Source organism: Schistosoma mansoni (assembly GCF_000237925.1).
Source record: "Schistosoma mansoni, WGS project CABG00000000 data, chromosome 5 unplaced supercontig 0198, strain Puerto Rico, whole genome shotgun sequence".
Lineage (NCBI taxonomy): Eukaryota > Metazoa > Platyhelminthes > Trematoda > Strigeidida > Schistosomatidae > Schistosoma > Schistosoma mansoni.
In genome coordinates this window covers 438,300-453,590 of record NW_017386019.1, presented here as the reverse complement: position 1 = coordinate 453,590, position 15,291 = coordinate 438,300, and the positions used below count along the sequence as shown (strand labels likewise).

The 15,291-nt window shown below is 35.5% G+C and overlaps 1 protein-coding gene and 1 non-coding gene across 2 annotated transcripts; both read left to right on the top strand.

Annotated features, from left to right (window-relative positions):
* Window positions 1-1,315: 1,315 nt before the first annotated feature.
* On the top strand, window positions 1,316-12,188 carry Smp_013210 (hypothetical protein; the record flags this gene model as incomplete). The annotated part of the gene is made up of 4 exons (XM_018791078.1): window positions 1,316-1,526; window positions 7,846-8,009; window positions 9,825-9,909; window positions 11,281-12,188. The coding sequence occupies 4 exons, from the start codon at window positions 1,316-1,318 to the stop codon at window positions 11,808-11,810; spliced, it is 990 nt and encodes a 329-aa protein (XP_018645726.1). The 3' UTR covers window positions 11,811-12,188.
* On the top strand, window positions 8,446-8,515 carry Smp_tRNA_00041_Lys_CTT.1.1. The gene has a single exon. It is a non-coding gene (tRNA).
* Window positions 12,189-15,291: the final 3,103 nt, after the last annotated feature.

Sequence of the window (15,291 nt, the reverse complement as noted above, 5' to 3'; positions counted from 1 at the left end):
AAATCATCCACCTGAGCTACAAATCTTCTCCACCATCTCAAAGGTTAAAGGTAAACAGACTGAATCCCAAAAAATCTTATTTACACTTAAAACAATAATTATCTTAAATAGTTCCTGAAAAAAAGATTATTGCAAGTGAAGATATACTGGAAAGAGAATGAGAAGGTACAATTGTCATCATCTACAAGGTTTATAAGTAAATCTAACACAAACGTTTATCATTGAACTATTGATGTCATTAGATTAGGATTAATGATACTGAATGATAGGTTACTAAGAGAGAAACAAAAAGATTGTGTCTAAGAAACTAAATATTATAAGCTTAATACGATGTTTGTGGGTTATGAACGAGAAAACGGATGGGGGACAACCGAATTACCTTCTAACACGAAATTATAGAGTTATTCAACAAAATGTGAAAACCATAAGTAGAGAAGATTTGTAGCTCAGGTGGATGATTTTGATGGAGTTTTGTTCTCAGAGCTAGATGCTTTGGTCGTGAAGCTTTCATCGTCCTTCTGAATGACATCATCAGCACAAAGCTCTACCCAAACCATCCAGCTCAGAGAACAAAACTCCATCAAAACACCATTAACCTTTGTAATTAGTTTGTTACTTATTTTCATCAGATTTCTAGCAAGTATAATCATTGTTGAGAGAGAGAGAGAGTAAACTAGATTTCTACATAAGTATCTCTTAGAATCTGTTGATTTCCTGAATATACTTACTTTTACACCATTGCTGTATCTTCTTTCAATCAACCGATTGAGGTTCTGTTACACTGATTCGATCTCTTGGCTAATTTAACGATATACAATGTATTGTTAGATAGTTTTAATCATTCCTCTGATTACAACAAAAACCTCAACCATAAAAAGGCAACAATATCTCAAGTAGAAACAACAATTTCATGATCATATTAATTCTAAGCCATGGAAAAATAAACAGAGATGTATGGTGACTAGTAGTGGAATCGAGGACACCTGTTTTGCCGGCCTCCGGATTCGCTAGTTAGATGTACCTACATCCCAAAGTTCATGTTTCCTACAGAATTCAAACCCAGTACAATTCATTTTGAACGCCATCGCTGCTGAATCAAGTTAGCCACTGGCTTGTACAATGAGTTATTCTGTAGGACTAGGGCCCAGTGAAATGTCACTAGGCCGTACTTACTTACTTAGTTAATTACGCCTGTTACTCTCAATGGAGCATAGGCCGCCGATCAGCATTCTCCAACCCATTCTATCCTGGGCCTTCTACACTTTTATACTCTTAAAATGTATTACTATCAAATTTAGAATTAATACATCTGATCATGATATTTCAAATGATGTTTTATATTTGTCTAGTACTTCGAGATAAATCTAAACCAATTATTTACAAGTCATTACAAGATCGTGAAAGAGGTATGCGTGAAGTGATGTTTTACCAGAGTGTGTTTTCACCGGATGCTTCGGAAGCACTTAAACGTCTTCGTCAATTTATTCCAACTTATTATGGAGTTTTTCAATGTCCAGGAACTAAAGGTAATGATATATTTTTTTTTACGAATACTGTTTGTTTCGTGTTCAAACTTTGCTACATCTAATTCGGATAGTACATCTATGCCTATATTGATTTCTTCCATTGTCTATTTTTCCATGATCACGACAATTTACTCGACTCGAACAATACATGAGATGGAACAATAGATAGTTCAATAAATCCGGACAACAAAGACACAGTGGTAAACATTTTAGAAGTTTAATGGAGTTTTATTCCGTGAGCTGAATAGTTAGATCGTGAAGCATTGATTGTCCTTCTGAAAAACATCATTGCCATAAACTTCAGGTAGAGGTGAATGATTCGAATTTCTTCATGTATGACTGACAGCTTGTCTTATCGACTTTAATCATGATTGGTTATTGTTGACCTTTATACTGTCATTGTTTGATTATCTATTTTAATTGCCCTTATCTTTCCTCAGATTCATTGATAAGTTGGGTTGATTTGGATGTGTTTATTGATTGTTAATTGATCTAAATACCAAGCCTACAAGAATTCTCAGATCTTCCTTGCAATCCTTTTATCCGAAATCTTAACATTTTCCCAACTAAACACATATCCACGTTTATCCACATTGATACATGTGAAGATACAACATGGCGTTCGACCGCTAGTTTATATTAATGCAGATGATGAAAGAGCAAAATTTATCAAGCAATAAAAACATCATAGACAAACATAGGATCATGAATCTGGAGAAAGATAAGGGCAATTAAAATAGATAATCAAACAGTGACAGAATAAAGGTCAACAATAACCAATCATGATTAAATTCAATAGGACAAGCTGTCAGTCATACATGAAGAAATTCGAATAATTCACCTCTACCTGAAGTTTATGACAATGATGTTGTTCGGAAGAACAATGAAAGCTTCACAAATTATACAGCTAAATGGATGAAATTCCACCAGTATCATCTACCTGAGCTACAAATCTTCCCCATCATCTCAAAATTAAAGTACATGTGAGCATCTTCCAGCATCATCTAGATTCATCAATTAAAGCTGATTGATTGAAAAAATGAACTAATCAGCTGATTCCGGTTTATACTTTATTAGCGAGAATGCAACAGTTAAGATCTTATCCATTTAGTTTCTTCATACAAGTCCCATTACATAAACATACATGATAAGTGAATGAAAGGTTAAACATCCTTATCCTATTGTTCAGTACTAAATGCATGCACTATTATTGCAAACTTGTCATATAACTTGAGTTTCATCATTTACATTATGAGCTAACATTATTTGAACAATGATTAGAAACCAATCTACACAAACCACCTATATTAATGATGATCATGTACTTACTAGTAACTACTTTTGACAAGTAATTATCACGATTCGGATGAGAATTCGGGACCATTACAGTTTGACCATGTCAGGTGTTATATAGTTACCTACCAACAGCATTACAAAAATGTTGCTCAGGGTAGTTATTGCCTCAGTGGTTAGTCTAGAGGTTAAGTACTTGATAAGAAACTAAAGGTCAATTTTCAATCTCCACTATTAAAGACGTGAATGTTCAATTCCGAAAAGCCTATTACATTGACGGAACAGTTGTCTAGTGCTTTTTGGTTTTCCATGATTGTCTAACTCAAATCAGTCTGTATTGTATAATATGAAATAATTTTCTGGTATTATGATAATCTGCTCCTACCTACATGACTTGGTTCAACAGATTCTCATCTCACTACATAAAACTATAGTCTGAAGTTATCGACTATCAATTTCAATATTCCCTAGTGACTACGTTTTATCTCTTATATAATACTGTTGAAAGTGCACAATTTCATCAATTCAGTACTCTGATTCTAACATTATTAATTCTTACTTAATTATAATCAGAGACGGATTTTGTAGATGTTATGGTAATTTAATAGTTGAATTCATGAGTGAGATAGTAACTGACTGATGATAATAGTGGACGGTGACGCAACTTCGTGGGTTGGTTGAAATTAGACATTAACACCGTTGAATGTCAGCTAAGAGATCTAGAGGCTAAACGCCTGTGCGCGAGACTGATAGGTTTTGGGTTTGAATCTTTGGAGGCGGGATCGTTGATGCACACTGCTGAGGGGTCCCATACTAGGACAAAACGGCCGTCCAGTGCTTCCAGGTTTTCCATAATGGTCTAGATTCAATAGACTCATGATTTCAACTATATAAAATTTTCTGGTTGTTTATTTAGTGAAAAGTAAACCATGTCAGTTTTTTAAAGTCTATTAATTCATTGTTAGTTAAATAAAAAAAATTAATGTTTCTATTTTAAGATTTTCTTTGATCCGCTATAATACGTGCTCTTCTCAAAGAATATGCAAACTGAGTTTATTAAGTCGTTAATTTACATAGTTTAAAACCAATCAATCCTTTCTTTGTGTAAAATGCATTACCAGGTTTCTGGATTATAATATTTATCTTATTTGTCTTCATTGGTTAGAAAACTCCTGAGAACTCTTAAAAGTCAGGTTAATCTGTTTCACCGATGCTTTATGTTATGGTAGGTATATTCAGATAGATTATTAGTCCTCTGCATCATTCACTTCAACAACCATCTGAACAATAATTTAATCATCGGAAAGTATAGCAAGACGTTTCGTCCTAGTATTGGACTTCTCAACAGTGTGCATCCACGATCCTGCCTCCAAAGATTATAACCCACGACCTATTAGTCTCACACACAGGCGCTTAACCTCTAGACCACTAAGCTTGACATCCAGTGGTGTTAATGTCTAACGTCAACCAATCCACGAAGTTGCGCTACCGTCCACCTTCAACAGTATTATATAAGAAATAAAATGTCATCAGGGAATATTGAAATTGAATGTCAATAACTTCAGACTATATTTTCATGTACTGAGATAAGAATCTGTTGAACTAAGTCATGTAGGTAGGAGCAGATTATCTGGTTGAGATTCACTTGATTATCATAACCAGTAACTAGAAACTTTGAATGATATAGTTCAGGTACCCTTACTTTGTTTCCCATTAGATCTTAAGTTTCTGAATTCTTCTCAAATTGTTTGATTATTTCGCTAATTTATATGTTCCTCTCGAATCGGATTTTTGAAAGCCTAATTTACTATCTCTTCTACTCTAGGATTTATTTAATTAATTTGATCTCTCTGTTTTAATAGGGTGTGATGACTTGAAGAGATGTGCATATGTGCTAGGTTTCACTCTGTGTATGACTGACTGACTGACTGATTACGAACCATACATATTTTAAGATAACTAATGGCACAACTTAATTGTTTAAAAACTTTCAATATAGCCATGTTGCAAATCGTTACACATCGCTTAGAAATCGTCTAGTTAAATCAATGAACTACGGATTGTAAACTGCTTAACTTGGACGTGATTTGCATGTCCATTTGACAACGACCAAGTGACAATCGGCTTCACACCTCATCATAATATTCTGTACCAGACTATATAACAAATCTGATGTGCTGTAAAAAGGCATGTTTACTGTGTCAGTGGCAAATGCAGATCTGCTCTATACCAAGGGGACTTGGACTTTCCGATCTAGGAATACATGTAGACTCTGTGTTTGACCATTGTTTTCTCCGAAGGATCTCTCATGAAAAGTGTTAACATTGTGTTAGTGATAGTGAGGTTCGACAACGTGTGTACGAGCACAGTGACGATAACTCAGCTTCATTACCTTGAGTCCTAAACTTTAGAGTTCTGGTCGGTTTTTGAGAAAATAATCCACATTGCACATTGTTTGCCTGCTCTAAGATCGGGTGGAAAAATAGGAGATTCGATTATTTGAATGAATGAATTCATAGTACAGAAGAAAGTTGTATAGGACTAGGATCTGTCAATCCATCGCTACTCTCAACTGAGATTCTAGTGGTTGTGTAACTTGGTCACACGAGACATTATCAGACATAGATCAAAACAGAACTAAGTACCAATTCTGGTATAGTTTTATTTTCATTCTTCTTAAATTTATGAGTAATTCCATAAACTAGAAGAAACCCTTATTCTCTCTCACATTTAACAATGGTATGTTTTCAATTTATCTAGTCCATCTTATTGGATTTATTTATTCAACTGTTGGGATGATCCTTCAAATTACTCGCAATCGACATGACAAGCTCAGGAAACATTAAGAAGGATTTTATCCAATCAGCGTTTGATTAGAAGTTTTGCTAGAAATATCGCGAAAATGAAAAGTCACATGTAGAAGTTCTGATTGGTTGATTACTACACTGGCTACTATGTTTAGTAGTATTCTAGCATTTTCAGAAAAACCCAAAGACTTTTAAAATACTATAAAAACCTTATATTTTCTATGCATAAATGAACTTTTGGATTAAAGTGCTCCCCGCGTATTTTGTGCCTTTTCTCTCGTGTTGAAGTCACTGTGTAGTTCTAGCTTTAGGGTTACGAGACTAGCTCAGGGATCCGAATATAGCATTCAATCAACAAGACATGTCATCAACAACAAAACAAAATTACATCGATAAAACCGTTCAACCATCATCTTAATCATCTCTTATTATTAGAGATATGAAATACAGTTTTCTAAGAAGGAATCAAGTGAAAGATTATGTTTTGGTATTCATTTTCAATGCCCTTATTCCATTTGTGTTAATTAAGTCCAAATGATTTTGTATCCAGGTGATAATTATTTAGTTGAATAATTAAAAATTATTAGTGAAAGAATCTTTCTTCAATAATTTATGCTTTGAAGTAGTCGAATCTAAACAAGAAGGAAAATGTTACATCTTGGTTCAGAAGTATTATCAAAATGGTTCCTATTAGCACAAATGATATTCATATTATTATAACTTGTGGCCTAGTGTCCTAATAATGTATAAGATGATGAGAGAGCAGTGATTTATCGACCAGACCAATGAAGCGTAAACCCGTACAAGCAGTCTAGATTCTTTAACGGTCCTTCTTCTTGCCTAGCCCTACCTGTGGAGTCCTGAACACCAATCCCAGCCTCCGCAATATGAATCATGTATTTCAAATACACTGGGTTTATATACAAACCAAACAGGTCATGTCTCACCACAACATAGAAAAGAACATTTGTACAAGATTTAGACGAAAGTGGCTGTGAATGTTACTTACTTACTTACTTACGCCTGTTACCTCCCAATGGAGCATAGGCCGCCGACCAGCATTCTCCAACCCACTCTTTCATGAACCTTCCTTTTTAGTTCTATCTAATTTCTGTTCATTCTTCTCATGTCTATCTCCATTTCTCGGCGTAGTGTGTTCTTTTGTCTTCCTCTTCTCCTTCAGCCCTCAGGATTCCATGTGAGGGCTTGTCTTGTGACACAGTTGGGTGCTTTCCTCATTGTGTGTCTTATCCACTTACAGCGCTTCTTCCTGATTTCTTCCTCCACTGAAATCCGGTTTGTTCTCTCACACAGTAGAATGTTTCTGATAGTGTCTGGTCAACGGATCCGAAGTATTTTGCGTAGACAATGGTTAATAAACACCTGTATCTTCTGGATGTTGGCTTTCGCAGTTCTCCGCGTCTCCGCCCCATACAGTAGAACTGTCTTGACATTTGTATTGAAAATTCTGATCATGGTGTTGGTTGACAGACAATTGTTTTGAGTTGCAGATGTTCTTCAATTGTAAATATGCCGCTCTTGCTTTGCCGATCCTTGCCTTTATATCTGCATCAGATCCACTGTGTTCATCGATGATGCTGCCCAGATATGTAAAGGTTTTCACATCCTCCAAGGCTGTGAATGTGGCAGACTGTAATTATAAGACTGGGCATAACTCAAGAATTGTAAGTCGTATAATAATAGTCTGCCGGTCAAAATAAAGCTTTTAATAAGAGGAACATGAATATACATAGTTTAGCTACTTAACAATTATACAATAAACACATATGTATCGTATTGGTTCATAAATAGTTCTCAAAAGTTACCATTGATAATTCTCGTCGGGATATAACACATATATTCGTCATCATCCGTTTAAGTACTTAAGCTGTAACTAACAGTCCAGTCCATGATGTATGTTTTGTCACACTTAAGATTAATTAGCTGAATATACGCATTTCGTCAATATGGCTGATTTGAAAATGGAGTCCTGAATTTATTCATCACGAGAGATAATCAAACCCTTACAAATTATCTTGAACAGATTGTTATCGACACTGATCGTAGTCAATAATCCAGGAACTAATTAAATGTTATTTTATATAGTCACAAAGCTTTCGATGTTGTAATATAGAGTGCTAGACTCATCTTTGTCCAATCACTACTAAGGTACTTTACGCATTCATGAGTATCTTACAATATTTATACCTTTATAACAGCTTACTACATGGCTTTATCTGATCTGGTGGCCGATTTCAAACAACCAAATATCTGTGATTTTAAAATGGGTACAGTTATAAATTACCCGGAAGATGAAATCCCACCTGAACAATTTCAATATACCTGGCGTCGTGAACTAGGTATCATGTTAGCCGGTATTCAGGTAAGCATTTTATATTATCATAGTGACTTCTTGAATGGGATTCACAGTTGTCAGTAAGAAAGTAATAAATTGCCAGATCACAATTTCAACGATCTATTTTCGACTTGATGTGTACAGAGGGTTGATTGTTATTGTTGCTACGTATGTAAGCTTTGCCGATGGGTTTTTACGCATGGAAATTCGATTTCTATTTAAAAGTACCAGGGGTATCCCAAATCATGATGTACATTACTCAATGAAATTCTTACATCATCACTAATCGGATATTCTACCTTGGTTTACGACTACTAAGTAGTGAGTAAAACTTGGTCGTCATTAAAATTTACGGTTGTTTAATTATAATGAAAGCCTAATCAGTCAGTCAGCCAGATAAGATTGATTTTCAAGACAAATCCTAAAGTAATGAAATTACTAACAGTATCAGTGGTAGTAAAAACACTAAGCTCAGTCGGTAGAGCATGAGACTCTTAATCTCAGGGTCGTGGGTTCGAGCCCCACGTCGGGCGTCGTTCGGTGAAGCAGTGCACTGTTTCTGCTAGATGCCAACTTTTAAACTCCGCCTGTAGCCCCTCCGGGGGCTACTGCCGGTCCCAAGCTCGGGTAAAGGAGGAAAGTTGGGCATGGGGTTAGCGACCATATCCCGTAGAAAACCAACTCGCTAAAAAAACGCTAACCAGAAAAACAACAGGATGAAGCGGCCGTCCAGTGCTTACAAGTTTTCCATGGTAGTCTAGCTTCAATTGACTCTTGATTTCAACTATATAAAATTACTTAAATCTCCACAAAACCCCCTTCTGATATTTTTGGTTTGTCAAAAATATAAAAAAAATGATACACCATAATTATTAGTAGTTCATTAGTTAATTACAGTCAAAAGATTATATTCCGTAAAAATGACAGTTAATTAGAGTGAAACAATATATATATACCTCTTAATTCCTATACAGTAAAATATAGAGATTGTTGAATAGACATACGTTACATGCTCTCACATGGCCACGCGTATATAGCCTCTACCAGGGAAGTCCTACTCACTGCCTTCTCGTGGCATGACTGTTGTTTACGAAATTGAGAGGACGAAAAGCGAATGTCCGGCGCTCTAACCGGGTTGGTGGACACGGAAAGTCCACCTAGGGGAGTTGGAAAACGTATGAATCAATCGTTGGTCATCGACTACCATGGAACTGTATCTCCTCACGATTCTCCACTGCCTTGTGGATCAGACCTTTAGGTCGAAGGCTCCGGGTGTGGCCCCTTAAGAAAACCACCTGTTTCGGTTTTTGCACCCGGGCAGTATCACAGCCCTCACACAAATCAAATAAGATTTGTGTAGCGCATATATATATATATATATATATATATATATATATCTGGTGCCCCTTTGTACCAACATTTATATGCTTAAATAAATAGATACATAATGATAATTATCTTACTACACTGTTAAACGGTTTACTATATTTTTTTTTTCGTATACAACAGTCAGGTGAACTGTGCTTACTAGTAACAACATCTGAAAAATACAGACTCAAAGTGAAGTTCATTATTTGTTATATACTTCGAACAGATCGATGACTAGCATTCACCACCGTTCAATGAGTGTCCAACGATCACACTCCTCAACGATTTGTATCTTCTCAAAAAATCTTTCACTGAGACCACTCTGTAGTCAACTCATCTCCACTAAACCATTGTACACAATAATTAAGTGTGCTAAACTTCTGATTATCGTGTTACAAAACTTATAGTTCCATACAGAATACAATAGTCGTCAATATGAATCACATTGTTATATTTTTCTTCTCTATTTTACAGATTTCCGATCCAGTGAATCATTGTTTAATCAAGTTGAATAAAGCATTTGGACGCACTTTAACTCCAGAACAAGTTTATTCACTTTGTTAGTTATGATAATATGTACTTTGTGATACTAACTTATTGTTGACCACTTTGTCCCCACATTCTCTCTATACCCTTCTATTTATTGGGAATAGTCAGTAGAAGAGAAGTGTAGCTAAACACTAGGCAAGTTTATTACACGAGCAAGGAGAGTCACATTACAAATTTTGGAAACATAGAAGAGGAGTAACAGAAGGATGGCAATAATGAATATGATACTGCCATAACACATCTCACCCCAACTCTCAATGTATATATAAATCCCTCAGACAGACACACACACATAAAGGTTTCTCTTCATCTACAGTGTCGTAGATTTGCGAATCCACAATCAATACTCACAATTGAAATTTACATCACGAACTGATATTGTGTAGACAACAGTTGAAAATCCGAAAACGTTGGATATTTATTTCATTCTAATATTGAACTACTAAACAATGAACCTAGACAACCTGAACACTAGGTATATAACAAAGAAAAATTAGTTGTGGTGAGTGCTCAACAATTGAGACACTATCTAGTCATTTTCATATCCAAAACTGCACGATCCGTGACATCATTCAAACTTGTTGTACTATCTATTGTAGGTGACTGATTCATACGTGACGTGATTGCGATTTACTGGTGACGGTTATTCATCTGAATTGTGAGAGTCACCTCTCGATAGTAGCCAGTAGTAAGTGGGTGACTATTGTTGATGTAGAGAGTTTGTGGAGATTGGTGTGTGATGGTTGTCTAACTAACGTCTGTTCATCAAATAAATTATGAAACTCAACAATCTCCACACAACACTTAACAATAATAATATTGGTGCATTGTTGACTGTAAATGTGTGATACGATGAAGATTGGAATGTTTACTACACAGGAGTAATGTATGTGAATGATTACATGTTTTGCATAATTGACATTCCAAATGTAATTCGTAAATTCATTGATGATAGTTGGTAAGAGTGGCGTTTAGTAATTGAGTTGTTCCATACTATCACTAGATACCACATCCATCATGGTAATTGTTTATCAAACGAGGTTGACCTTTAAGTTCAGATTCGATGTGAACATTCAGTTGTAAAGTGCGTTCACAAAAGTTTGAAGTGAATTGGTTGTTTCATAGTGATGAATGTATATTCATCACACGAGACTGGACACCATCACAGTGGTTCTGATGGTTTGGCGTTCACGGTGAGATGTGAACCTCTTTCATTTGATCAGTAGTGAGGTTGCGTGTGTGCTCCATACCGAGGATTATTGAACTAGAATCAAACGTCTGTCCAATGTTTCCTGAAAAGTTAAAACTTCTCCAACTATAATTTATGTCACAAATGCATAATGTTGTCCGCTTCACGCGATTATTTTTCTACATTTCACAGGTGTAAAACCATTTCTAGGTGCAGATCGTACCTATAGTATTAAACTTGCTCAAAGTTATATCACACAACTTAATCGTATTTTAAATTGGTATGTGGAATATGGTGCGAAAGAGCTCACATTCTGTCGTTCCTCACTTTTATTGATTCATGAGTCATTGACGATTGACAACAGTAATAATGATCACTGTTCCACATCATCTACCATAATAACAGCTGACAATCAGTCAGTCAATAGTTCAAACGATACTACCAACTCCGATATTCCTATTTCTTCGAATGGAAACAATATTAGTAACATAAGCAGTGACAGTGATGGTCATAATACTGCACATACAGAGGTTTATCTAATTGATTTTGTCCGTTGGAAAGCTAAATCATCTACGAATGACAATGATATTAGTGGTGGTTGTAGTAAAGATTGTTGGAGTTGTGAACTAACTGATGGCTTTCGGCATGGATTGGAAACGTTGATCAAGTTAATGCAACGTGTGGTTGATACAGAAAATTCAGCTGAAATAGAACAGTGTTGATGCTGAATAATTTTATTATTATATACAGATTGGTATTTGTCAACTTTCTGAAATTGATTTACATCTACACACGTACACGCTTATCAGCGTTATATGTTCTCGCTTCTGATTGGATACTGTGACTAACTCCTTAAGCCTCCTGCTTCTCTCTCTGTCTCTTTGAATCGCACTGTAGTTGCGTTTGTCTCTTGTGATTATTCTTATTTACTGCTTACTACGTTCATATGTAGTTCGCTTAGAAACAAATGATTTCTGCATTTTGAGTTCTTAGATTTATCCCTATCCTTATTGATTTTAATTTCGTTTTTAGCATGTATACGTACACCTATTTTTGAAGTATCTGCCAATTAATGGTCGACCAATAAAGATTTCTTATTCAACGCTTTGTGTTATTTTATTCAGTGTAGGTTTTAGTAGCCCGATATCTGACTCCAATTGGATTGTATATTGATAGCTATCGAAATATACATATAACCAATCCTCGTATATAATCATTGACGAGAATGGATTTCGAATACGTATATTTTGTACAATTGTTGATCGAAACAGACAATTAGAGAAACGTAGCGAAGGAAGCAAAGAAGAGAGAGCAAAGCGAAACAAAATGGCACCCAATGGAGAAGGCACCTAGTGTGTTTTGTGTCGATGGAGATTGAGTTATTAGCTATTGTTTGTATCGTGAGATGGTTGTGTGTGTGTTTGCGGATTGTTAGTTCTTGGTGTTAGTTCGTTCGAATTAGAGTTTGAGAGTATTATGACTTTTGCCACCGTCAGTTCTCATGTGACTCGATCGCCAATCAGAACACCGACTTATACGACTTTGGCCCTGTGTCTATCTAATAACATGTTAACCAACACGAGCAGCCTTGAATCAACCATGAGTCCTCATTGGTTCTTCTCGCCTAGCTCTGTCAGTTTGAGTCTAGAACACAATATCTGCTTCCACTGTATGAATCATGTATTTCAGACAAACATATTTTATACACAAGCAAACCAGACCACAACACGCCATAAAATAAAAACTATACAAGATCAAGTCAAATGGTGGCTATGAGTATGAAAGACAGTAAATAATAACATAAGAACAGTAAATTGTATGATAATAGCCAACAGGTCAATCGAAATCTTATGATATAAGATATATATATAATAACAGTCTATAACTAGTTCCCAAAATTTACCCATAATTTTATCTTCTTCGGATATAACAGTGAATGTGTGTGTGTGGTATTTGACTGATTAAGAATGTATTAGAATGGTTTGAGTTATTTGCATTATCATAGTTGAAATCATGAGTCAATTCAAGCTAAACCACCATGAAAAACCTGGAAGCACTGGACGGCTGTTTCGTTCTATTGAAGGACTCCTCAGCAGTGCGCATCCACGATCCCGCCATGCGAGATTCGAACCCACGACCTACCAGTCTCGCTCCAGAGCACTTAACCGATAGTCCACTGTTTCGGCATCCAACGGTGTTAATGTCTAACTTCAACCAATCCACGATGTTTGAGCAACCGTTTGTATTATTTGGAGAGTTGTGTTTGAATAGTTGGATCAGTTGTAGTTGTATGAAATAGACGATGATTACCTAGCAGGTGGGTGTTCTCTAATATTCTCATTCAATCTTCAATAGTGTATACTGTTTCATTCATTACCTATATGCTCAATGTCATCTGTCATCAGAGCAAAGTTAATTTTTTTTCAAAATGAAGTTATTCCCCATTTTTGATTGAAGACTCATATAAAGGGGAATAATTTATGGATTATTTAATCTGAATTAATCAATAATAGTCTGACAATCACGATCATAACCAATGGTTGGAGACTCTAGGTGACATGGCTCAGAGTAGATCACTCATTATCTTCCCTTAAACCATGAGATTAAAATTGCTTCATATCTGTCTTCCTTCCTATACTACATCATTTTATATATTACCATTACTAAATTAACTAGTTCCATGAATCCGGTGTTCATCTTGTTGTGCTAATGAGGTATGACAACTTAGACCGATGCATATATATACCTGGTTCTACGTTGTAGCTGACTAACTGAGCTGTTTAGTTCCTGACAACATTTTTATCTGCTATTACTCTAATACTCAATAATATTTATATTGGAAATATAAGAAACAATAAACTGTAGATGGCGTCGAGTCCTGATGGACTATGATCACCACTACAATGAGAATACGCGTCCAGAAACGACTTGATCCCTTTGATAACTAGCAAAGCAGAAGACTGATTAGTTCAAGTAGAGTATATTTATTGGCGATCTCGCGGTATCGAAAGAATACCGAGACGTGCCAACGAGTACAGGCAAAAAGGACAGAGCGTAAGAGAGTTCAGACCAACAGGATGGAAAGCGGAACGAGAAGTGACTTTGATACAGTTAAACAAGTACAGTAAAACAATCGCCGGTACAATTGGTTACAATAATAATAATAATTGTTTCTATTACTCCAATCGTGTTCTCGTCGAGACAAGCCGGTCACTACAAAACCAATCAAAGCAATTTATTATTCACTACAAACAACGAGGGGAATTGTATAACTCAATATATATATGAAATACAAAGTACAGATTGATGATAAGATGACAGGTGTACTAGTAGTGATGGACGTAAGTCTGATCAGCCCAAGATTTTATTGTTGTTACCATTAATAGTACACCTTTCTATCATCTTACTATCAATTTGCACTTTTGACTTATTATGTTTGATAAAATGTGCTTTACCTAATTGTTAGTATTCATTCATAAAATGCCTTGAATGGTTTATTGTTTCTTATACATAGACATAAAAATATTACCATATACATTAAAGTCTTGGTGTATTCCTTTACATAAACTAATAGTGAACATTCTAATTCGGTAAGTGTTCATTTATAGCCATAGAAAAATAAATAGATATATCTAGATCATCCCAATTATACTTTAAGTATCATAAGTAGTATATTTATTGTCTTTATCATGTTTGGTTGAGCTTCGATAACTAGTTTCTCTAATTTGAGTCCCGTGGGTGTTCTTTCTTTTACTTTACCTCCTTCCAGAGCTTGTGATCCCAGGTCATAGTTCTAACTCTTAGAAATTTTTCATTATAGAAAACCGCAAGCCAGATAGCTGAGTCCAGCTATGCAAACCCAGTGTTGAAAGCGATAAAAAATATTGATATAATATTTAGGCCAGACACTGATTCATAATTCGAACTCTTGCAACAAGAAGTCATCCAAGTCATCTTTTATGGGATCAATGGTCAACTGAATGACCATTAACTAATGTGCAATTAAGTAAAAGCAAGCTATCTCAGCTTAAGTGAAACATGATTAGTATATTAGCAATTGCTAGGCTAATAGATGATGAATTTGTCATTTATAGCTTAGAAATCTACCAAAAAATATTAGGCTTCAGTTATGAAGATGTCGACGTTGATGGACTTGCGGATATCACTAACCAAATATATATATATATATATATACCAATGTGC